The sequence below is a fragment of the Gossypium hirsutum genome, chromosome D04 (assembly GCF_007990345.1).
Source record: "Gossypium hirsutum isolate 1008001.06 chromosome D04, Gossypium_hirsutum_v2.1, whole genome shotgun sequence".
Classification (NCBI taxonomy): Eukaryota; Viridiplantae; Streptophyta; class Magnoliopsida; order Malvales; family Malvaceae; genus Gossypium; species Gossypium hirsutum.
The window spans coordinates 16878591-16903797 of NC_053440.1; the positions used below are offsets into that span (position 1 = coordinate 16878591).

At 33.2% G+C, this 25207-nt stretch overlaps 1 protein-coding gene and 1 pseudogene across 1 annotated transcript; both read left to right on the forward strand.

The window, feature by feature from the left end:
* Window positions 1-362: 362 nt before the first annotated feature.
* Window positions 363-1864, forward strand: LOC121216404 (agamous-like MADS-box protein AGL65). The gene is made up of 6 exons (XM_041092077.1): window positions 363-551; window positions 696-755; window positions 829-847; window positions 937-1020; window positions 1124-1185; window positions 1732-1864. Exons 1-6 carry the CDS (start codon window positions 364-366, stop codon window positions 1862-1864), a joined length of 546 nt encoding a protein of 181 aa, XP_040948011.1. The 5' UTR covers window position 363.
* Window positions 1865-7396: 5532 nt separating this feature from the next.
* LOC121216092 (agamous-like MADS-box protein AGL65) lies at window positions 7397-10442 on the forward strand (annotated as a pseudogene).
* Window positions 10443-25207: the final 14765 nt, after the last annotated feature.

The following is a 25207-nucleotide window of genomic DNA, read 5'->3' on the forward strand; positions in this document are numbered from 1 at the left end:
ACCTAAAATAAATATTGGATGGAAATGGGAGTTGGAGGGAGAAAAAAAATCAGCCAATGTGGTGCCATCTTCGCACGCACGTTATTTTAAATTTTCTTATTCTCTAAATGGAAAGTGAAAAACATCAAAGTACAAAAAGAGAAGTACCCAGATATTTATGGAAAAATTTGGGTTATTGAATTCAACAAAAAAGCATTAACAAATCTGGAAAATAATGTGGCATTTAATTGGTTTAAATAAGCTTAGATTCTCCTAATAATTACATAATAAATGATTACAACTCATATTTACATATATAAATACCATTGGTTTTTCCTTTGAAAGCCAGAAAAAAGAATTTAAAAACGCACATAGAAGAGAGAGATGGGAAGAAAAAAACTAAAAATCCAAAGATTGGAAGACCTGAAAGCAAGACAAGCAAAATATTCAAAGCGTAAAATAGGAATTTTGAAGAAAGCTAAAGAACTTAATATATTGTGTGAAGTTGATGTTGCCCTTCTATTTTCTTCACCATCTGGTAGACCAACTCTTTTTGTTGGTAAAAATTCCAAGTAAATTACTTCATTCTAATTTTTATCCATTATCTGTTGTTGATATTATTATTTTCTTTTACAATTAAAATTTTAGTTCCATCTTCTTTATTTTATCTTTATTTTTAATTTCCTTTTCTAATTTTTTTAAAATGGTCAAACCAGAGGGTTAAGTAGTATTCTTAAGAGACTGTCGAATTTGTCATTCGAGGAGCGCGAGGAAAGGTAAATAATGTTTATAAAATATTGTATTTTTTCTTTTTTAAAAAAAATCAATAGCTAATTTTTTTTTCACCAGGAGGGCCTATACAATAGAGGTATGTTCCAACACTGATTTATCGATTTTTTAAAATTAAAAATAAAAAATTTATTTTTTAACAATTAAAATTAATTTTTAAAAATAAAGATGTTGAAGAAAATTTATGAAAATTCGGAGTCAGAGTTTGATCCATTAAGCTTGTCCTATGACACAAATGCTGATACCCTCAAGGTAAATGGGTTTCCTAAACTTGAAAAATAATGATTCTTTTTTTTCTTTTTTATTGGTTTTCAGATCTGAATTTTTTATTTTATTTTATTCTATTTTGCTCTAGTTATACAAAGATGAGCTGCAAGAGCTAAAGCATATACTTGTGGAAAAGAGCAAGATACTAAGGTTTGAAATATTCTAGTATTTAAAGATTTTGATTTTTGTATGTGAATGTCACGTCATGAGATTTATTTTGGCTCTCCACGTAGATGTTATATGTCTAGACCTATGCATGGATCAACATATTAATTAATTTTGATTCTGTATGCAAACGTCACGTGTCAAGATTTACGCTTAGATTGGTGCATAAAATGATTTTGATTGTGTGCGAAAATATCACGTGTTGAAAATTATTGTGATTTTGTATATAAATATCACATGTCTAGGTTTATCCTGATTCTCTATGTAAATGTCAAGTGTCGAGAATTGATGCACAATTTAATGCATAAATCATTTTTTATTCTGTATATAAATGTCATTTGTCGGGATTTATTTTGATTGTATATGTAAATGTCACGTGTTAATATTTATGTGCAGATCATTGTATGAATCGATTTTAATTATGCACACAAATGTTAATTGTCAAGATTTAAGCACATATCAACACATGAATCGCGATTTAATAGATGATGAAATATTCTAATAATAAAATTTGTGATATTGTAATGATAGAGACTGGAGAAACCCAAATAATGTCGAGGACATAAACCAAATAAAGATGATGGAGGATCATCTCATTGCATCTCTTGATGGACTCAGAAGTAGGAAGGTACATTATTTCTTTTCCATACGTATTATATGTTAATGAAGTGTAAAGTTTTTGTTCTGAAAATAAATTTTCAATGCATGAAATTGTTAAGCATGAAACTAAACAATTTTTTTTATTTTTCTCAGAATCAATTTACAATCGAGCAGCAAATCAAAGAAAGAGAATCAGAGGTTGAGCTTTCAATAAGCATGAAATTATTTATGCATTTTCAACTATAAGTAAAATACCTAATACATGGGGTTTTTTTTGTTGTTGTTGTTGTTGTTTTTTATTGTTGTGCAGGGGAATGAGAACCTAGGAACTTAAACTATGACGTCCGTCCAAAACTTGTGATTTTTGTTAATGCAATGTTTTAAAATTAGTATAAGTGAACTCATAAGAGTATAGCATTATATATCATATTGGTACCATCTAAACCTGTTCTTGAATAATATCTCCTTGAAGGGGCTTTTAAATTTCCTGGTCATCTTTAATTCAATAAGCTAACATATTTCGATTAATAGATGACGAAGGCTGGTAAAAAAAATTGACACTCTCTAGTAAAGCTTCAATTCGAAAGTTGTTTAAATTTGATATTGGAATGATGCGGTAAACATCAAATGTTTGAAAATATGTTCGGAGAGTTACTTTATTGAAATTAATCCAAAGGTATTCCAGACTGAATTTTGGGTTAATATTATTTGCTTTAGGATCGCCAAGATCTGATCTTGAAAGTGGGTTCGGAGTGGTACTTATGTGACAGCCCAAAATTTACCCTAGTCGGGAAGTGGTTTCGGGACCACAAGACCGAGTCGTAAAAATAATTACTTGCTATATTCTATGCTTATTATGTGTGAACATGAGTATGTGGAAGTTTCACTCCCTAATTTTACCAATTGCATGAGAAATTATTAATTGGGATCAATTTGAGACATTGTAAAAATACGATAGTCTAATTCAAATGGTCAATTAGTGCATGTACCAAAAAGAGTGGTTTTGCATGTCAAATTGCCCAAAAGATGATGGGTGGCCGGCCAAGGAGTGATAATGCTCCACTCATTCTAATTTAAAATGTTTCTTTGGTGAACAAATGATGGGATTAATAATAGAAAAGGGAACAAAAAAAAAGGGTGTCATACTTGCCATCACCTAGCCGAAAAACCAAGAAAAAGAAGGGGAGAAAAGAACTTGGGGGGGGGAGATTCGGCAATTGCTTGCCTAGGGAGAGTGTTTGATGTTGTGGCATGAAAAATGAGGGAGTTTGAATGCTTAACAAGGAGGGAAGAAGGAGTGTTCATATTTTCTTTCTTTTGCAATTGTTCTAACTAGAGGAAGAAGGGGAAACAAGATTCGGCCAAGGTGGTCCTTTAGACCAAGGTATGTTTAATGTTGTCTTAGAGATGCATGCATGTTTTAAATAGCCCATGTTCAAACCTTGAATCTTGTTGATAACATGAGCAATCGGTCATGAGAAAGTGTTGGATGGAGCTTTCGGTTATGGTATGTGTGAGAAGAACTTGATTCTTTCTTACCTTTAAGTTTTGATGGATCAAGAAAACAAAAGGTTGTTGATGAAAGAAATTAATGTATTAAGAGATTATATGAAACTTATTCATGTTTATATATGTTATATGCAACGAAAATGGTTGATGATTTTGGAGGTGATTAGCTTGAATCGGCCACGGTATATCCATAAACACGATCTATGCTTGTTATGTTACTCATGGTTAAAACAATTCGGCTATGACATTCGGCCATGGATGGTTGTATTTTTTTGATGTTGTTTTTGATGCTTTAGGGCATTGAGGGTTGATTATAGATGAGGTGAGTTTCTTGATTTAAAATTTGATGGATGTTAAGCTAATTGGGCAACCAAAGGTTCAATATTTTTGTTATGAGGTCATATGTGCATTTCGGCCATGGTCTTTGCTTGAATATGAGATTTGTAATGTGATTTTCCTAAATTGTCTATGAATTTGGTTGTTGATTTCATGGTAATGGTATATTGAATCCATGAGAATTTAGTAAGGTTGCATTCGGCAACTTACTTGAAATTAAAAATCGATGTCTAAGCTTAGGTGATTTCGATGATGATATATGTGTATATACATAAGTATATTTAGTTGATTCGGCTTTGGTAGTTGCATGAGATTATTAGCCGAATATACTAACATACATATACATGTGAGATTGGATTGTAAATATTTAGCAAGGTGGTTAAACTAGTTAAATTATTGATATAGCTCAAGGAGCTAAAGGAGGTGAATCGAGCAAAGGCAAAGAAAAGGTTATCGAGTAGCCGAGTTGGAACCGTCTTACCCAACACGAGGTAAGTCATTAAGCATGTAGTGGGTGTTATTTTAAATGGTCATAATGTGTATGTATTGATGCTGATTGGAATGAATAAATATACATATATATATATGCATGTACGTATGTGATGATGAAATTGTTGAATGAATGAAAAGAGGTAAGATGTACTGAGTTGTTGATCTCGGCACTAAACGTGCGGGATAACCATTTATGACCATGAGATTGGCGCTAAGTGCGCGGGATTAAATTGTACAGCACTAAGTGTGCGATTCGACTATGTTGCACTAAGTGTGCGAAATGGATATGATGCACTAAGTGTGCGAATTGACCATGCGGCACTAAGTGTGCGAGATGGACTATGTGGCACTAAGTGTGCGATTTGATTATGTAGCACTAAGTGTGCGAGTTGATTATATAGCACTGAGTGTGCGGGCTCAATAAATATTCGTGAATCATTACGGACACTATGTGTGCGACACTATTGAGTCGATCGCGGACAGCGGATCGGGTAAGTGTTTTGAGTACATGGCTATTATGTGCTATGCTTATACTTGGTGTTGAGCTCGGTAAGTTCGAACCTATGTGACAAATATACTTGAAGTCACGTACATAAAATTTATCGTAGGATGGGTGAAAGGCCGTATAGTCGTTTGGTTGTAACGAAAATAAATCGATTTACGAAATTGCTTCAATGTCCTATTGATGAGTATATAGAATGTGAATGCATGAATTGATATGAAATTGAATTGATAAGTTGGAGGAACTATGGTATGGTTCGGTATGGATGGAGTAAATTGTCTCGTTCCATTTTGTTTCCTCTTGTGATAATGTCGTTGATAGATGGTAGTGCATTGCTTATGACTTACTGAGTTATAAACTCACTCGATGTTTCCTTGTCACCCACTATAGGTTGCTTGGACTCATCTATTTTTGCGGGGTCGGGCCGTCATTGAAGTCATCACACCGGATAGCAAGTTTTGGTACTTTCTTCTTAGTGTGCTTAGAAGATCATTTTGGCATGTATAAGCTAGTACGTTGTGTTTGAATTATGGCATGTAAACTTTAAGCCATGCGAAAATGGCACGAATGTTCGATTGAGTTGGATCAAGGGTAGGCATGAAATGGACATAGTTACTTTCGTAACAGATGCTGGCAGCAGCAGTGTCATGAGATTGAAAAATCACTAAAAATAGTAGGAGTGGAATTAATTGATGAATAAATTATGTAATCGAAGCTCGATGAGTCTGCTTTCATGAGGAAGTAACGAAATGATCATATGGGCAGTATATTAATAGATAATCAGATTTTTGTGGGACAGGGCCAGAACGGTTTCTGGATTCCCTGCTCCGACTTTGGAAATTCATTATAAATTAACCAGAGATAATTAGGGGTCGTACCATATATGTACAGATTCCTCTCTGAGTCTAGTTTTCATAGAAACAAACGGCAACAGTATTGAAGCCCCGTGCAGGGAGATATCCCAGTCGTAATGGGCAAAGGTCAGTGTAGTCGACACCTGCAACTTGGGGGAATTTGACTAATAAACTGTACTAATTGGCCCAACCAAAAATTCTAGAAAAAAGTACATAGATGGGCACATGAGTCTAGTTTCTGGGAAAAATTACGAAACTGATTTTTGAGTTACGAAACTCAAGATATGATTTTTAAAGCGGCTAGTACACAGATTGGGCAGTGTCTGGAAAATAAATTTTGTAAGGGGTTAAAGCCAGATAACACCTCGTGTTCGACTCCGGTGTCGGTTTCGGGTTCGGGGTGTTACAACTTACTTGAAAATTTGATTTGGATATGGATTTAAGGATCTTTGACACTTGATATAGAATCTATGATACACACTTTAAGCGTCGTCATGACTGTTGGAATCTAGTGCCTTTAGTGTATATTAGCCTCAAATTGGTTTAGTAAAACCAATGTACTCGTAATTTTTCGAATACATTGGGTTTATAAAATGTACAATCTATTTTATATATTGTCCTCAACGGATTTTGCACGTAAAATAAAATGAAAGAAAATATTGAATCACTGGTTATCTATCGTTTAAAGTAACATTAAGCAGCATTACGCGATTGGATTGTAATGCATAAAGACAACTTATATTAGTGGATAATCTTAACACATGCTTAGTCTAATCGAGATTGAAAAAATCGATTGAAAGACTAATATGACACTTGTCAAATTACAGTGCGTAGATACCTTTTCTTGAGTATCAAAGAAGATTACTTCCAGAAGATAAATACATATATGTGGCTTACTGAGCTGACAAGACTCCCTGATGGGAACCTTAGTGAAAGGGATGCAAGAAGATACGGCTCGATGGCTGCCCAACATCTACGAGACATAAAGATAACATAAAATTTTTTGATATTATTGTGTTAAATTTTTCTCGACTGTTATATTCTTCATGCCGGATACTTTAACATGATTTTGCATACAAGTTTGTTTCTTGAAATGGTGACATAACGTGTCACGCAATTTACTGTTACAAAGTTGACGTCTTAGTTTCCAAAACGTAACCAATTGATAACATTAGTAATCATATCATAACTTATTGAAGTTTAGTGACTAAAAAGTAATTCAAATCATATAAAAGTCATTAAATCTGTAATTTATCCAATTTTTTAGAAAATGATATAAGAAAAGTGAATTGTGACAATTTTATTGGGATGGAAGAGTTTAGCATAAAATATTTTGTAAAATTTTAAGTGTGCCAGAAAAATTATTTTGAAATAAATTTTGAAGTTGAATGTTGTATCATATTCGAACCAGATTGAGTTCAAATATGTAAAACAATTAGGTTAATATGTTATTTCATAGGATGTTATATTTGGTACAAGTTTTTTTATTCTAATTTGATATTTGAGTTTGATTTTAATGTTTAATTTAATTCTTGAATTTTTTTTCTATTAAGTAGCTATATATTTATCAAATATTTATTCAATCGTATAATCTGGTCTAATATCAAATTAAATATTAAGGTATAGAAACCTAAAATAAATATGGGATGGAAATGGGAGTTGGAGGGAGAAAAATAAATCAGCCAATGTGGTCCCATCATCGCACATACGTTATTTTCAATTTTCTTATTCTATAAATGGAAAGTGAAAAACATCAAAGTACAAAAAGAGAAGAACCCGAATATTTTTGGGAAAATTTGGGTTATTGAATTCAACAAAAAAGCATTAACAAATCTGGAAAATAATGTGGCATTTAATTGGTTTAAATAAGCTTAGATTCTCCTAGTAATTACATAATAAATGATTACAACTCATATTTACATATATAAATACCATTGGTTTTTCCTTTGAAAACCAGAAAAAAGAATTTAAAAAAGCACATAGAAAAGAGAGATGGGAAAAAAAACTAAAAATCCAAAGATTGGAAGACCTGAAAGCAAGACAAGCAAAATATTCAAAGCGTAAAACAGGAATTCTGAAGAAAGCTAAAGAACTTAATATACTGTGTGAAGTTGATCTTGCCCTTCTATTTTCTTCACCATCTGGTAGACCAACTCTTTTTGTTGGTAAAAATTCCAAGTAAATTACTTCATTCTAATTTTTATCTGTTATCTGTATTGATATTATTATTTTCTTTCACAATTAAAATTTAAGTTCCATCTTCCTTATTTTATCTTTATTTTTAATTTCCTTTTCTAATTTTTTTAAAAATGGTCAAACCAGTGGGTTAAGTAGTATTCTTAAGAGACTGTTGAATTTGTCATTCGAGGAGCGCACGGAAAGGTAAATAATATTTGTAAAATATTGTATTTTTTCTTTTAAAAAAATCAATAGCTAATTTTTTGTCACCAGGAGGGCCTCTACATTAGAGGTATGTTCCAACACTGATTTAGTAATTTTTTAAAATTAAAAATTAAAAATTTATTTTTTAACAATTAAAATTAATTTTTAAAAATGAAGATGTTGAAGAAAATTTATGAAAATTCGGAGTCAGAATTTAATCCATTAAGCTTGTCCCATGACACAAATGCTGATACCCTCAAGGTAAATGTGTTTCCTAAACTTGAAAAATAATGATTCTTTTTTTTCTTTCTTATTGGTTTTCAGATCCGAATTTTTTATTTCATTTTATTCTATTTTGCTCTAGTTATACAAAGATGAGCTGTAAGAGATAAAGGATAAACTTGTGGAAAAGAGCAAGATACTAAGTGATACGAGATCAAAGGCCCGACAAATGCGTTCCAAACTAAATGAGACCATTCAGGAGTTTGTTAGCAAGGCCTTAGATGCGTACACGAAAGAACGGGAAAATCAAGATTTCAAATCTTGGGAATCTTGGTCCAAGAAACCAAATCTTGCAGCCAAAACGCATTGGATCTCCGTTACGAGCATCAACAATTCAATTTCGGTAGGAGATGGATCACAATCCTAAATTCTTGAAGGCAAGGCCCAATAAAAAGATTCCAAGCCCAATTAAGAAATCCACCCATACTTAGTCGAAAATCAGGCCAAATTGTCAAAGTGGCCCAAGTTGTAAAGTTTTATATTTATTTATTTTACTTAGTTTAAATTTTTATGTAAATATTCAGTTCAAGAGTCTCAAATAAAGACCCTTGGTCGAATTTCCATATTAAAATAATTAGGAGTTTTTTTATTTTAGTTTTCTAATTAGATTAGGAAAACACTTGAGAGGCCTATATAAAGGCTTGGCCGGCCACCTTGTTATTAACTTCTCAATTATATCAAAAATTTCAGATTTGTTTAAGTGCAGAATTCTCTTTGAGTTTTTCTCCAAGAATTCTCTCTTGGGTTTTCTTTAGCAGTTGTTTTAACAATCTTTTGATTGTGGGAGCCATCTTCAGCCTTCTTCTTGCCATTGATATTCTTTGGAGGGGAGATTAGAGCCGTTTGAAGGGAGTTGTGAGATCTTCCGGGATTTCAAGGCTTCTCAGGACTTATCTTTTAATTTCTTGCTGTCAATTCTTTCTTTATTTCTGCTTGTGCTGAATCTTTATCTAATTTATTTGCTGTTCTTATTGTGTTTCCAGTCTTTTTTCTGTCTTAAAGAATCAGCCAAAAATCCCCAATTTCTAGGGTTCTTGCCGATTCATCCTTACTCTTTTTGGGTGAAATTAGATTGCCGAAATTTGGGGAAAACTATCTTGGTGTTCAATTGGGCAGAATCGCAATCTCCTTTAGGGTTTCAAGAACCCTTATTAACACTTATTTCTATTCTCGATTTGATTCTTCGCTGATTTGGGGATTTTATTTCAGATCTGGAAATTCAAAGTTCTAATCTTTTAATTTTCTGTTTCGTTTCAGAACTGATTGTTTAGGGTTTTCGTAGGAGTTTCCCGTGACTTGGCAACTTGATCTTGGTCCGCGCGCAACCCCCGTATCACTAAGGTTTGAAATATTCTAGTATTTAAAGATTTTGATTTGTGTATGTGAATGTCACGTCTTGAGATTTATTTTGGCTTTCCACGTAAATGTTATTTGTCGAGATCTATGCATGGATCAACATATTAATTAATTTTGATTGTGTATGCAAATGTCACGTGTCAAGATTTACGCTTAGATTGGTGCATAAAATGATTTTGATTGTGTGTGAAAATATCACGTGTTGAAAATTATTGTGATTTTGTATATAAATATCACATGTCTTGGTTTATTTTGATTCTCTAAGTAAATGTCAAGTGTCGAGAATTGATGCACAATTTAATGCATAAATCGATTTTGATTCTGTATATAAATGTCATTTGTCGGGATTTATTTTGATTGTATATTTAAATTTCACGTGTTAATATTTATGTGCAGATCATTGTATGAATCGATTTTAATTATGCACACAAATGTTAATTGTCAAGATTTAAGCACATATCAACACATGAATTGCGATATAATAGATGATGAAATATTATAAAATTTGTGATATTGTAATGATAGAGACTGGAGAAACCCAAATAATGTCGAGGACCTAAACCAAATAAAGATGATGGAGGATCATCTCATTGCATCTATTAATGGACTCAGAAGTAGGAAGGTACATTATTTCTTTTTCATATGTATTATACGTTAATGAAGTGTAAAGTTTTTGTTCTGAAAATAAAGTTTCAATGCATGATCTTGTTAAGCATGAAATTGAACAATTTTTTTTTGTTTTTCACAGAATCAATTAGCAATGGAGCAGCAAATCAGAGAAAGAGAATCAGAGGTTGGGCTTTCAATAAGCATGAAATTATTTATGCATTTTCAACTAGAAGTAAAATAACTAATACATGGGGTTTTTGTTGTTGTTGTTGTTGTTGTTTTTTGTTGTTGTGCAGGGGAATGAGAATCTAGAAACTTAAACTATGACTTCTTTCCAAAACTTGTGATTTTTGTTAATGAAATGTTTTAAAATTAGTATAAATAAACTCATAAGAGTACAGTATTATTTATCAAATAGGTACCATCTAAATCTGTTCTTGAATAATATCTCCTTGAAGGGGATTTTAAATTTCCTGGCTCATCTTTAATTCAATAAGCTAACATCTTTCGATTAATGGATGACGAAGGCTGGTAAAAAAAATTCAAACTCTCTAGTGAAGCTTCAATTCAAAAGTTGTTTAAATTTGATATTGGAATGATGCGGTAAATATCAAATGTTTGAAAATATGTTCGGAGAGTTTCTTTATTGAAATTAATCCAAACGTCATCCAGACCGAATTTTGGGTTAATATTATTTGATTTAGGATCGCCAAGATCTGATCTTGAAAATGGGTTCGGAGTGGTACTTCAAATTATATAAAAGTCATTAAATCTGTAATTTATCCAATTTTTTAGAAAATGATATTACAAAAGTGAATTGTGACATTTTTATTGGGATGGAAGAGTTTAACATAAAATATTTTGTAAAATATTAAGAGTGCCGGAAAATTTATTTTGAAATCAATTTTGAAGTTTAATGTTGTATCATATTCGATGCAGTTCGAGTTCAAATATATAAAGTAAATAGGTTAATATGTTATTTCATAGGATGTTATATTTGGTACAAGTTTTTTATTCTAATTTGATATTTGAGTTTGATTTTAATGTTTAATTTAATACTTGAATTTTTTTCTATTAAGTAGCTATATATTTATCAAATATTTATTCAATTGTATAATCTGGTCTAATATCAAATTAAATATTAAGGTATATAAACCTAAAATAAATATGGGATAGAAATGGGAGTTGGAGGGAGAAAATAAAAATCAGCCAATGTGGTCCCATCATCGCATGCACGTTATTTTCAATTTTCTTATTCTCTAAATGGAAAGTGAAAAACATTAAAATACAAAAAGAGAAGAAACCGAAAATTTTTGGGAAAATTTGGGTTATTGAATTCAACAAAAAAGCATTAACAAATCTGATTTACGCTTAGAGTGATGCATAAAATGATTTTGATTGTGTGGGAAAATATCACGTGTTGGAAATTATTGTGATTGTGTATAGAAATATAATGTGTCTAGGTTTATTTTGATTCTCTATGTAAGTGTCAAGTGCCGAGATTGATGCACAATTTAATACATAAATCGATTTTGATTCTGTATATAAATGTCATTTGTTGGGATTTATTTTGATTGTTTATATAAATGTCACATGTTGATATTTATGTGCAGATCATTGTATGAATCGATTTTAATTATGTACACAAATGTTACATGTCAGGATTTAAGTACATATCAACACATGAATCGCGATATAATAGATGATGAAATATTCTAATAATAAAATTTGTGATATTGTAATGATAGTGACCGGAGAAACCCAAATAATGTTGAGGACCTAAACCAAATAAAGATGATGGAGGATCATCTCACTATATCTCTTAATGGACTCAGAAGCAGGAAGGTACATTCTTTTTTTTTTAATATGTAGAATATGTTAATGAAGTGTAAAATTTTGGTTCTGAAAATAAAGCTTCAATGCATGAACTTGTTAAGCATGAAACTGAACAATTTTTTTTTTGTTTTTGACAGAATCAATTAGGAATGGAGCAGCAAATCAGATTGAGAGAATTAGAGGTTGGGTTTTCAATAAGCATGAAATTATTTATGCATTTTCAACTATAAGTAAAATACCTAATACATGGGGTTTTGTTGTTGTTGTTGTTTGTTGTTGTGCAAGGGAATGAGAACATGGAAACTTAAACTATAACTTCCTTCCAAAACTTGTGATTTTTGTTAATGCAATGTTTTAAAATTATGATAAATGAACTCATATGAGTATAGTTTTCTTTATCAAATATGTACCATCTAAATCTGTTCTTGAATAATATGTGCTTGAAGGGGCTTTTAAATTTCCTGGCTCATCTTTAATTCAATAAGCTAACATCTTTTGATTAATAGATGACGAAGGCTGGTAAAAAAACATTTTAACCCTCTCTAGTGAAGCTTCAATTTGAAAGTTGTTTAAATTTGATATTTGAATGATGTGGTAAACTTCAAATGTTTGAAAATATGTTTGGAGAGTTGCTTTATTGAAATTAATCCAAAGGTCATCCAGACTTAATTTTGGGTTAATATTATTTGCTTTAGGATCGCCAAGATCTAATCTTAAAAACGGGTTTAGAGAGGTACATACTTGAAAATTTGATTTTGATTTGGATTTAAGGATAGTTGACACTTGATCTTGAATCAATGATACACACTTTAAGGGTCGTCAAGACTGTTGGAATCTAGTGCCTTTAGTGTCTATTACCCTCAAATTGGTTTAATAAAACCAATGTACTCGTAATTGTTCGAATAAATTGGGTTTATAAAATCTACAATATATTTTGTATATTGTCCTTAACAGTTTTTGCACGCAAAGAAAAATGAAAGCAAATATTGGCTCATTGATTAGCTATCGTTTAATGTAATATTAACCAACATTACACGATTGGATTGTAATGCATAAAGACGACTTATATTAGTAGATAATCTTGACACATTCTTAGTCTAATCGAGATTGAAAAAATTGACTGAAAGACTAACATCTCACCTGTTAAAATAGAATGAGGAGATACATTATCTTGGGTATCAGAGCAGATTGCTTCTAGAAGATAAAAACATACATATGGCTTACTAAACTGACAAGACTCCCTGATAGGAGCCTTAGTGAAAGGGACACAAGAAGATACGGCTTGATGGCTGCCTGACATCTACAAGACAAAGCTAACTTAAAGTTTTATGATATTTTTGTGTTAAATTTTTCTCGACTGTTATACTCCTCATGCAAGATAGTTTAACATGATTTTGCATACAAGTTTGCTCCTACTGTTACAAAGTTGATGTCTTAGTTTCCAAAATGTAACAAATTGATAACATTAGTAATTATATCATAACTTATTGAAGTTCAGTGACTAAAAAGTAATTCAAATCATATATAAGTCATTAAATCTGTAATTTGTCAAATTTTTTAAAAATTGATATAACGAAAGTGAATTGTGACATTTTTATTGGGATGGAAGATTTTATGATAAAATATTTTGTAAAATTTTTTGTGTGCCGGAAAAATTATTTTGAAATAAATTTTGAAGTTGAATGTTGTATCATATTCGAAGCAGATCGAGTTCAATTATATATAATAAATAGGTTAATATGTTATTTCATAGGATGTTAAATTTGGTAAAAGTTTTTTTATTCTAATTTTATATTTGAGTTTGATTTTAATGTTTAATTTAATACTTGAAACTTTTTTTTCTATTAAGTAGCTATATATTTATCAAATATTTATTCAATCGTATAATCTGTCTAATATCAAATTAAATATTAAGGTATATAAACCTAAAATAAATATGGGATGGAAATGGGAGTTGGAGGGAGAAAAAAAATCACCCAATATGGTCCCATCATCACACATACATTATTTTCAATTTTTCTTATTCTCTAAATAGAAAGTGAAAAACATCGAATTAAAAGAAGAGAAGAAACCAAAATTTTTTTGCAAAATTTGGGTTATTGAATTCAAGGAAAATGCATTAACAAATTTTGAAAATAATGCAGCATTTAATTAGTTTAAAAAAACTTAGATTCTCCTAATAATTACATAATAAATGATTACAACTAATATTTACATATATAAATACCATTGGTTTTTCCTTTGAAAACCAAAAAAAAAAGAATTTAAAAAAGCACATAAAAAATAAAGATGGGATGAAAATAACTAAAAATCCAAAGATTGGAAGACCTGAAAGCAAGACAAGCAAAATATTCAAAGCGTAAAATAGGAATTCTGAAGAAAGGTAAAGAACTTAATATTTTGTGTGAAGTTGTTGTTGCCCTTCTATTTTCTTCCCCATCTGGTAGACCAACCCTTTTTGTTGGTCAAAATTCCAAGTAAATTATTTCATTCTATTTTTTTCCCGTTACTTGTATTGATATTATTATTTTCTATTACAATTAAAATTTCAGTTTCATCTTCCTTACTTTAGCTTTATTTTTAATTTTCTTTTCTAATTTTTTTAAAAATGGTCAAACCATTGGGTTAAGTAGTATTCTTAAGAGATTGTCGAATTTTTCATTCGAGGAGCACAAAGAAAGGTAAATAATATTAATAAAATATTGTATTTTCTCTTTTTTTAATACACAATTTAATACATAAATCGATTTTGATGCACAATTTAATACATAAATCAATTTTTATTTTGTATATAAATGTCATTTGTCGGGATTTATTTTCATTGTATATGTAAATGTCACGTGTTGGTATTTATGTACAGATCATTGTATGAATCGATTTTGATTATGTACACAAATGTTACATCTCAGGATTGAAGCACATATCAACGCATGAATCGCGATATAGTAGATGGTGAAATATTCTAATAATAAAATTTGTGATATTGTAATGATAGATACTGGAGAAACCCAAATAATGTTGAGGACCTAAACCATGTAAAGATGATGGAGGATAGTCTCATTGCATCTCTTAATGGACTTAGAAATAGGAAGGTACATTCTTTCTTTTTAATTTGTATTATATGTTAATGAAGTGTAAAATTTTTGTTTTGGAAATAAAGCTTCAGTGCATGAACTTGTTAAGCATGAAACTGAACAAATTTTTTGCTTTTTGTTTTTTCCTAGAATTAATTAGCAATGGAGAAACAAATCAGAGAAAGAGAGTTAGAGGTTGATTTTTCTATAAGCATGAAATTATTTACACATTTTTCAACTATAAGTAAAATAACTAATAAATGGGTTTTTTTTTTGTTGTGCAAGGTTGTAAGAACCTAGAAACTTAAACTATAACTTCCTTCCAAAACTTGTGATTTTTATTAATGAAATGTTTTAAAATTATGATAAATGAACTCTGAAGAGCATAGTTTTCTTTAGCCAATATGTATAATCTAAACCCGTTCTTCAATAATATATCCTTGAAGGGGATTTTTAATTTCCTGGCACATTTTTAATTTAATAAGATAAAATCTTTTGATTAAAAGATTATGAAGGCTGGTAAAAAAAATTATTCGACCCTTTCTAATGAAGCTTCAATTAGAAAGTTGTTTAAATTTAGTATCTGATTGATGTGGTACACTTCAAATGTTTGAAAATGTGTTTGGAGAGTTGCTTTATTAAAATTAATCCAAGGGTCATCTAGATATAATTTTGGGTTAATATTATTTGCTTTAGGATCGTCAAGATTTGATCTTGAAAACGAGTTTTGAGATGTACTTGAAACTTTGATTTGGATTTGGATTTAAGGATTTTTGACACTTGACCTTAAATCAATGATACCCATTTTATGGGTCTTCAAGACTGTTGGAGTCTAGTGCCTTTAGTGTAGTGATTTCTTTTATGTACTTGTAATTTTTTTAGCAAATTGGTTTAATAAAATCTACAATCTCTTTTGTATATTGTCCTCAACATTTTTTGCACGCAAAGCAAAATGAAAGAAAATATTGACTTACTGATTTTCTAATGTTTAAACTAATATTAAGCAGCATTACGCGGAACTTATATTAGTAGATAATCATAACACATTCTTAGTTCAATTGAGATTGAAAAATTTGATTGAAAGAGTAATATGTCACCTATCAAATCTGAATAGGGTGATACCTTGTCTTGTTTATCGGAGCATATTACTTCCGAAAGATAAGAACATACATATAACTCACTAAACTGACAATACATTAGATAGGGCTCAAGTACAATAAATCCTAGATCTGTTTATGGATTTATTCACTTGTGACATTCGTAGTGTGACATATATTAATCTTGAGTGGCTGATGGACTATGTATACATGACTCATATATTTTGATGTAAATGAAAGCTTGAATTCAAATAGATAAGGAACTGAAAACTAGTACGTTGGATATATGACTTTTGTGTGATGTAACATCATTCCAAAATAGTAGAATTTATAGCCTAATAAGGGTAAAAGATATCCTCTCATCAGCATTACAAGATAGATGAAAAGTGACGTGATCACGAGTAATTTGTCTTAGAGATAAATGATTCAATTACTATTTGTTAGTGATTGAATTTTCATGAAGGAAGATATAATGGTTACTATGAGATAAAATATAATCATATTAAGAAAACAAATTTATTCCAAAGAGATTAAGGATATCCGATGAGGGTAGCACACTCATGATATGGCCATTGGAAAAGCACTTAATAAGTGGCTTTTGTAATGATATATAATAAGTGAGAGTTTAATTATTGTACTTTAATGGAATGACTCAATGATTAAATAATGTTGTAATTAATAGGCGAAGAGCCATAACTTAGTTACAAATTATTTGAGCCGTAATTATATATGTCCAATCAGACCTTCTGCTAGCTTAAGATAACAAAAAACAAATTGCATGTAAAACTAATAATATGAAATGAATGAAAATGATGAAGTAAGAGTGATAGATCGCATGTATCATTATCCGCAATAAATACGTTTTCTCACTAAGTTCAAAAGATGACTTAGAAATTAATTGAATTTCTTCAAATTAAAGTTTGAAGTAAGAATTAAGTTAATTAGTCATTCTGGATTTGTTGAATAAGATAATTAAATATATTTTCTCATAGATTTTAATACGGTAAAGTTGTCATGACTTTAACGGAATTAGAATTCGATTGAGAAAATAATTTGGTTTAATTAATTAAACTAATTAATTGATTAAATAAATAATATTTTGGGAAATAGAAAATAGTTATTGAGTTAGATAAATTATAAGTGTAATGCCCCAAATTTTAAATGTTTAACTGTTGGTGTCTATCATAATCAAATCTCTGTTTCTATGGTTATGTGCTCTGCTTATGTGTTCGAGGTTAGGAGTTTGAGTTGCATTTGTATAAAGTTTTGCTATTTTATTCTAAACTAACCTCTACTCTTGAACCATTAACTTGAGTTTAATTCTGTGCAATTTTGTGTGAAGAATGAGCTTGCTGGTTCAATGGTTAAGCTTTTATGTACCCTTTGGTCTTTTGTTCGAGTCTCTGCGTTAAGGAAATATTTTGTTGTCTAGTGAAGTTTGTTAGTTTTGATTTAATTTTAAAATTAGTTTCACGCTAGTTCTCTTCTTCTTCCTCTTTTCTTTCCCTTCTTTCTTTTCTTTTCGTTTCTCTCTTTTACTTATTCTTTTTCTTTTTGCTTGTTTTCGTAACTGTACTGGGCCGAATTGAGAATTCTAGTTTTTTGTTGCATCGATCGAGAGTTAAATTCGTAAGTTTTATTGTGGAATTTTCGTTAACTTGCTATTATTTGTTTCTATTATCAAACATTGATTTTCTAATTATTTCACCCGGATTATTTGTCTATATATTCAATTATTGTTTGTTAGGAGAAGGTCTAGTGGATAACATTTTCCCCAACATCCGCAACTCGTGATTTGATTGTCCTGTGCAAAGGTATTTTTGTTGTTCATGTAACGCCCTAAAATTTCGAATGTTTATTTGTGAGATTTTGCAATAGTTAAGTTTCTGTATCTGTGGTTATATGATCTGCTTATGTGTCGAGGTTAGGAGTTTGAGTCGCGGTTTAGAAGTTTTGCTAGTTAATTTTAATCAATCACTGCGCTGGAACCGTTGACTTAAATTTAATTCTTTGTAAATCCATGACAAGAATGAGACTACTGGTTTAATAGTTAAGCTTTTGTATTCTGTTTGGTCCTGTGTTTGAGTCTCAGCATATGCGTTAAGAAATATTTTTACTGACAGTCAAAAAACTTATTGGTGGTTAAAACAAATTTGAAAACGTTCCTCTTCTTTCCTTCTCTAAGTTCTTTCTTTTTTCTTTTTCTTCTTCTTTTCCTTCTTCGTTTTGTATCTCTTGGGTGTTTCTGTTATTGATTGTTGGAGTTCTTATTCTAATCTACTGTTCGGGACGGGATTAGGTGTTAGACGTAGCGAACCTCGGCATGTTAATTCGAGTAATTGCTATTGATATTTCAGTAAGTGTTGATTACGTTGAAGGTTTTGGGTCGAAATTTTCTACATAAGTGTTCTAAGGATAATTGTGCATCATTGTCAATAAATTTGGTTGATTGAGTTTTTTTATGGTCGTTTTAGACTTCGAAAATCCTTTACATTGTTCTTATTTCGAAATCACTTTAGGTGCGTACCTATAACCTGAGTTTTTATGAATTTTGGATGCCAAAAAATATGGCTGTCTACGCCACATGATCATGTACTAGGCTCTGTAGTAGGCCATGTGAGTCACACGATTGTGTGTTAGGCCGTGTAACACACTGTTCACCAAATAAGAGCCACACGGGCAAGGGACACAGGTGTGTGTCCAGGCCATGTGTGGTCATGTTAGTGCAGAGTTCACATGGGCCAAAGACACAGACGTGTGTCTAGGCAGTGTAACTCACTGTGTACAAAATAAGGATCACACGGGCTAGGGACACTAGTGTATACCCAGGCCGTGTGACTCACTATTGGTTTTGGATACCACACGAGCTAGAGACACGGGTATGTGTCCAGGCCATGTGACTCATTGTTTATGATTAAGGACCACATGGCCAAACTACACGAGTGTATGCCAGGCCGTGTGGTGTGTGGATAAACCCTAGAACTTGTCTTTGAGGCTGTGAGTGTCGTCTAACACGAACATTGGCCTTCTATAATGTATTTATGTTCTGAATTAGATTGTATGGGTGTTATCTGATGTTCTGAGACTGAGGTATTGATTATATAAATGTATATGTATTGTGAAGACTATCGGTGATATTGATCAGTATCACTTAATTATGAATTGAGTTTGAATAACTAAGCATATTTTCTTCATATTTGTAATTTGCTTTGCATGGAATGGGAATTTTGTAAAGGAGGAAGTGATCTGTTCTGATTCAATGGCTAAAGCCATAATTATATGTAAATTTGGCGTTTCGTCGCATTTCGATTTGATAGCTAGTCTACACCTCATTGAACGTGTCAAATTGACACTTCTAGTGTGTAGGGCTAGATGGGTATTAAATGCCCTTAAAAGTGTGTTGGGATGGTTGGAGATAGTGTGTAGCGATGGGGGCAGGAATAACTGCATCTGTTTCTAATCTACACTGTATATGAACTGGAATCGTTCTGACAGATAACTGATACATTAAATATGCACTGGCTATTCTCTGATTCTGATTGACATATGAGAGTCAATAATTTACTATTGCGATTGTGCTTTTAGTTGAACCTATTACGGTTATATGCTGAGTTCTCAACTTATTTTATTATTGACTAAATTTCAATTAGCTCACTGTCTTGATTGGGTCGGCGTTCCGGAAGCTCGGTCAACATGCTTTATTAACCTTTATTACTATTATTAGTAATCTCAAGATTTCTTAATAATATGACTTTATGGTTATTGGTTGGCTGACCTTTATAACTGTTATAAATTGTCGAATTATTTCTTTATTTGTGTTTATGAAAATGGGTTTATCTAGCAATATTAATGTAACTCTTCGGACTTGGTCTAGAAGCCCAGGCTGGGTTTGGGGTGTTACATTTAGTGGTATCAGAGCCAGGTTTGTCAACACCCTAACTATGTTTGGGCTCGTAATTTGTGTCAAAAGTAGCTAAATGAAAATAAGATATCTAAGTTATTTTGAAAACTAGCTTTTGGAAATGATCGAGCCTCCGACGCCGAACCTGTAAGTATTTCTATTTTGTAACCATGATTGGTGGAAACATTGTAGTGATAAAACTGTTATCTGATTAAATACTCTGATATGAACTGGTAGGGACGCTGTGCTAAATTCTCTGAACTGATCAGTGTACTTCTGGCCTTGTAGATAAAACGATAACATGTGTTCGCGCGGTAGTCGTGGACGTGGGTCTTGTGGGAGTCGTGGACGCCAAGGAGGAGGAGCTTGAGCAGAGTCATCCTCTATGGGTAGTATGCCCAATCTGGAGACCAGCGAGACAGTGGGTACTCCTACTAAGACGGGGTCCCAGCCCCTGATTGCTGGGGACGATACACTATCCTAGGCCATGATACTAGCACTAGAGAGGGTCGTTGGGACCTATTCTGGATTTGGAAGCCGAGGTTCGATTATTGAGTGACTTTGGTCGAATGGCATTGAGATCTTTAGAGGCGTCATTAAAGTTTCCCCTACTATTGCTAAATATTGGTTAGAGGGCATCGAGCGTATCATGACTAATATTGACTGCATTCCTTCCAAAAAATTGAGCGTATCAGTGGTGGCTGACAATTGAGCAAGGTGATCAGCTCGAAGAAGGTAATGAGATTATTTCAAGAAAGCCTTCCAGAGTAAATATGTAGGGACGAGTTATGTGGAGGCTTGCCGACGCGAGTTTATGAGCCTAGTTCAGAGTGATCAATCTGTGGCTGAGTATGAGGCTGAGTTTTTGAGACTGAGTAGATACGGGCGAGCTCTGTTAGCATTTGACTACGATAACTGTGTTAAGTTTGAGGAAGGGTTACGTTATGATCTACGGGTTCTAATAGCTCCTTAGAGGGAGTAGATTTTTGCAGCCTTGGTTGATATGGCCAAGATAGTGGAAGAGGCGAAGTGCAATGAGCGCGAGCGGCGTGACCGCGAGAGAGATCAGAGTAAGACTAAAAGGGATTCGGGTCCCTCTAGTATTGGGTAGTGCCCTAAAAAATGGGTGAGGTTTGACAGGCCTTCAAGGATCGAGGTTTCAGCTGTAGCAAGCGAGATTCAACTTTGTAGCGATTGTGAGAAGAGCCATCCAGGCGAGTGCTGGAGAAAGTTAGGAGCATGCCTCCATTGTGGGTCGATGAAGGATCGGGTTCAAGATTGTCTCCATTGATAAGACCAGGTGCCAGTTACGGCATAGACTTTAGGTTCAGGTCCTGTTGAGCCTTTAATAGTAGTTTAAAAATCACCTAGAGGTCATGGTATTGTCAGAAGAGGTAATGGTTCTGGTAGGGGTTAGATAGCACGGGTAGAGGCGCAAGTCAAATGGAGGTACGATAGTCGATGCTGGTTTATTCAGTGAGACACCGAGAAGGTAGTGATGATGCTGATGTCATAGCAGGTACATTCTTTATTTATTTTGTTCCATAATTTTCTCTCATTGACATTGGGTCTACTCACTCGTATATAGCTAGTACTGTTTCTGCAAATTTGGGTATAGCTGTTGAGAATACTACTAGAGAGTTTTCTATGATCAGTCATTTGGGTCAGTCAGTTCGTGTTGATAGGGTATATAAATGACCCTTAGAGATTCAAGGTATGGTATTTTCGGCAGACCTAATGAAGTTGCCTTTTGATGAATTTGATCTGATTCTGGGAATGAATTGGCTCATAGAGTATCGGGTAAGCCTAGATTGTGCAGTTAAGAGAGTTACTTTGAGGATGGATGAGAATAATGAGGTTATTATGGTTGGTGAGTGTCGAGATTACCTTTCCAATGTAATCTCCACTCTTGTAGCTGACAAGTTAGTCCAAAAAGGGTGCGAGGCATACATTGCCTTCGTATCCGATTCTGTTTCTGCAAAGCTTTCTGTAGGAGATATTCGCACTGTGAGGGAATTCCTTGATGTCCTTCCCAAGGAATTGCTTGGAATACTTCCAGATAGAGAGGTTCAGTTTGGTATTGATTTGTTACCAGGTACCACCCCCATGTCCATTGCACCCTATCGCATGGCATTGAAGGAGCTTGTAGAGCTAAAAGCTCAGCATTAGGAACTTCTCGATAGAGGGTTCATACAATCGAGTGTGACTCTGTGGAGGGCACTAGTATTGTTTGTTAAGAAGAAGTACGGACCAATAAGAATGTGTATAGATTATCGACAACTGAACAAATTGATAGTAAATAATAAGTATCCGCTACCAAGGATTGATAACTTGTTTGACCAGTTTCATGGGGAATCTATTTTTTCCAAGATCAATCTTTGTTCTAGTTACCATCAACTCAAGGTTAAAGAGACTGATGTGTACAAAACCGCCTTCAGAACTCATTATGGCACTATGAGTTCCTAGTGATGTCTTTTGGATTGAAGAATGCCCCGACAGCATTCATGGACTTAATGAATCGGATGTTCCAATAGTATTTGGATCAGTTTGTAGTAGTCTTTATCGAATACATACTGATTTATTCCAAGATTGAGTCTAAGCACGATAACCACCTTCGTATTGTCCTCCAGATACTTCGAGAAAAATAGTTGTATGCTAAGTTTAGTAAGTGCGAGTTTTTCTTGTAGAAGGTTTCTTTTCTTGGACATGTGGTAACTGCTGAAGGGATCCGGGTTGATCCCAAGAAAATAGAAGCTATAGTTGAGTGGAAATAACTGAGAAATGTACTTGGGCTTTGTAGTTTCCTGGGTTTAGCAGGTTTCTACTAAAGGTTTGTTGAGGGAATTTTCGTGATTGTGTCGCCTTTGATGAAGTTACTACGTAAGAATGCTCCATTTGTGTGGTTTGAGGAACAACAGTCTAGCTTCGAAAAGTTCAAGTTTGTTTTGACGCGAGCTCTTTGACGAAGTTACTAGTTCAACCTGAATTGAGTCGAGAATTTGTGGTTTTCAGTGATGCATCACACGCCTAGCTAGGATGTGTTTTAATGCAAGATGGTAAAGTAGTAGCTTACATGTCACTACGACTTAAGACACATGAGGGTAACTACCCTACGCATATCTTGAGCTGGTTGCAGTCGTGTTTGCATTAAAAATCTGAATGTCTTACTTGTATGGTGGGAGGTGTATCATTTACACTTATTACAAGAGCCTCAAGTGTCTGTTAACTTGAAAGGAGTTAAATCTTAGGCAGCATAATTGAGTTAAGTTGCTTAAGGATTATAACTATACGATAGAGTATCATCCAGGTAAAGCTAATGTGGTAGTCGATGCTCTTAGCCGTAGAGTGATGAATGACCTGAGATTAATGTTAGCTCATCTGAGTTTAGTTGAGGATGGAGAATTATTAGCTGAATTGTAGGTTAAACCGGCTTGGGTCGAATAGATTCGGGTTAGATAGTTGAGCGATAAGTCTCTGGTTCAGCGACTACAACAAATTGGTTCGAATGAAACTTCATATTTTAGTTTGAACAGCGACAAAGTTTTGTGTTTCAAGGTCGGATTTGTGTGCCTAATGATAAGGAACTGAGGTGATCGATTCTACAGGAGGCGCATAGTAGCCCTTACGCTATGCATTCTAGAAGAAATAAAATGTATCGGGACCTTCGAGAACTCTATTGGTGGTCTAAACTGAAACGGGAAGTGGTTGCCTTTGTATCCCACTATCTAGCATGCCAAAAGGTTAAGGTCGAACATCAATTGCCCCCAGGATTGCTTCAACCGGTTAAGATTCCTCTGTGGAAATGGGAGCGTGCAACGATGGATTTTGTTAGTGGATTGTCTTTAACCCCACTAAGAAAGATTCAGTTTAGGTTATCATTGATCGATTGACTAAATTCCCTCATTTCATTCCTATCAGAATAGGTTACTCACTGCAGAAGCTTGCTAAGCTATATATTGCTAAAATGGTGAGACTGCATGGGATTCCAGTCTTGATTATCTCTGATAGAGATCTACATTTCATGTCTCAGTTTTGGAAGAAGCTTTATGAGGCTTTAGGAACCCGACTTGATTTCAGTACTGTGTATCACCCTAAGAGCAATGGGCAATCTGAGCAAGTTATTCAGATCTTGGAGGATATGCTTCAAGGTTGTGTAATAGATTTCCAACATAGTTTTGAAGATTACATACCATTGGCTGAATTTGTGTACAATAAAAACTTCCAGTTCAGTATTTAGATGGCACTTTACGAGGCCCTGTATGGTCGTAAGTGTCAAACTCCTTTGTGTTGGACTGAGTTAAGTGAACGTCAGGTTTTGGACCCCGAGCTAGTTTCTAAAATTGAGAATAGTGTCAAGTTGATCCGTGATCGTCTTAAAGTCGCTTCTAATCAACAAAAATCTTATACCAATTTAAAGAGAAAAGACATTGAGTTTTCTGTAAGTGATCAAGTGTTCCTGAGAGTGTAACCGTGGACAAAGGTCCTTCGATTTGGACACAAATGCAAGTTAAGGCTGAGGTTTATTGGACCTTACCATATTCTAAAATGCGTTACACCTGTTGCGTATCACCTAGAATTACTGCTGGAGTTGGAGTGGATTCATGATGTGTTTCACGTCTCAATGTTGAGACGGTATCGATCTAATCTGTCGCACATAATTATGATTAAGGAAATTGAGGTACAACTGGATCTACATTTTGAAAAGGAACTGTTTAAATTTTGGACCGTGACATTAAGGTATTAAGGAAGAAAACTATTCCTTGAGTTAAAATTTTGTGGCAGAATCATGGCACTAAGGGAGCCACTTGGGAACCGAAGATTCGATTCGACAGAAGTACCCATATCTGTTTGAGTAAGCTAAATTTCAAGGCCAAAATTTTTTGGGGGGAGAGAGTTGTAACGCCTCAAAATTTTGAATGTTTATTTGTGAGATTCTGCAATAGTTAAGTCTCTGTATCTATTCTTATATGCTCTGCTTATATGTTCGAGGTCAGGGGTTCGAGTCGCGGTTTAGAAGTTTTGGTAGTTAATTTTAATCACTGCTCTAGAATCATTGACTTAAATTTAATTCTGTGTGAATCTGTGACAGGAATGAGCCTGCTGGTTCAATAGTTAAGCTTCTGTATTCTGTTTGGTCCTGTGTTCAAGTCCTAGTGTATGCGTTAGGAAATATTTTT

Coding starts and splice junctions, on each gene's coding strand:
- LOC121216404 (XM_041092077.1), top strand. CDS start 364: ATGGGAAGAAAAAAACTAAAAATCCAAAGATTGGAAGACCTGAAAGCA. Junction 1,021..1,123: donor CAAATGCTGATACCCTCAAG/GTAAATGGGTTT, acceptor ATTTTGCTCTAG/TTATACAAAGATGAGCTGCA. Junction 1,186..1,731: donor GAAAAGAGCAAGATACTAAG/GTTTGAAATATT, acceptor TTGTAATGATAG/AGACTGGAGAAACCCAAATA.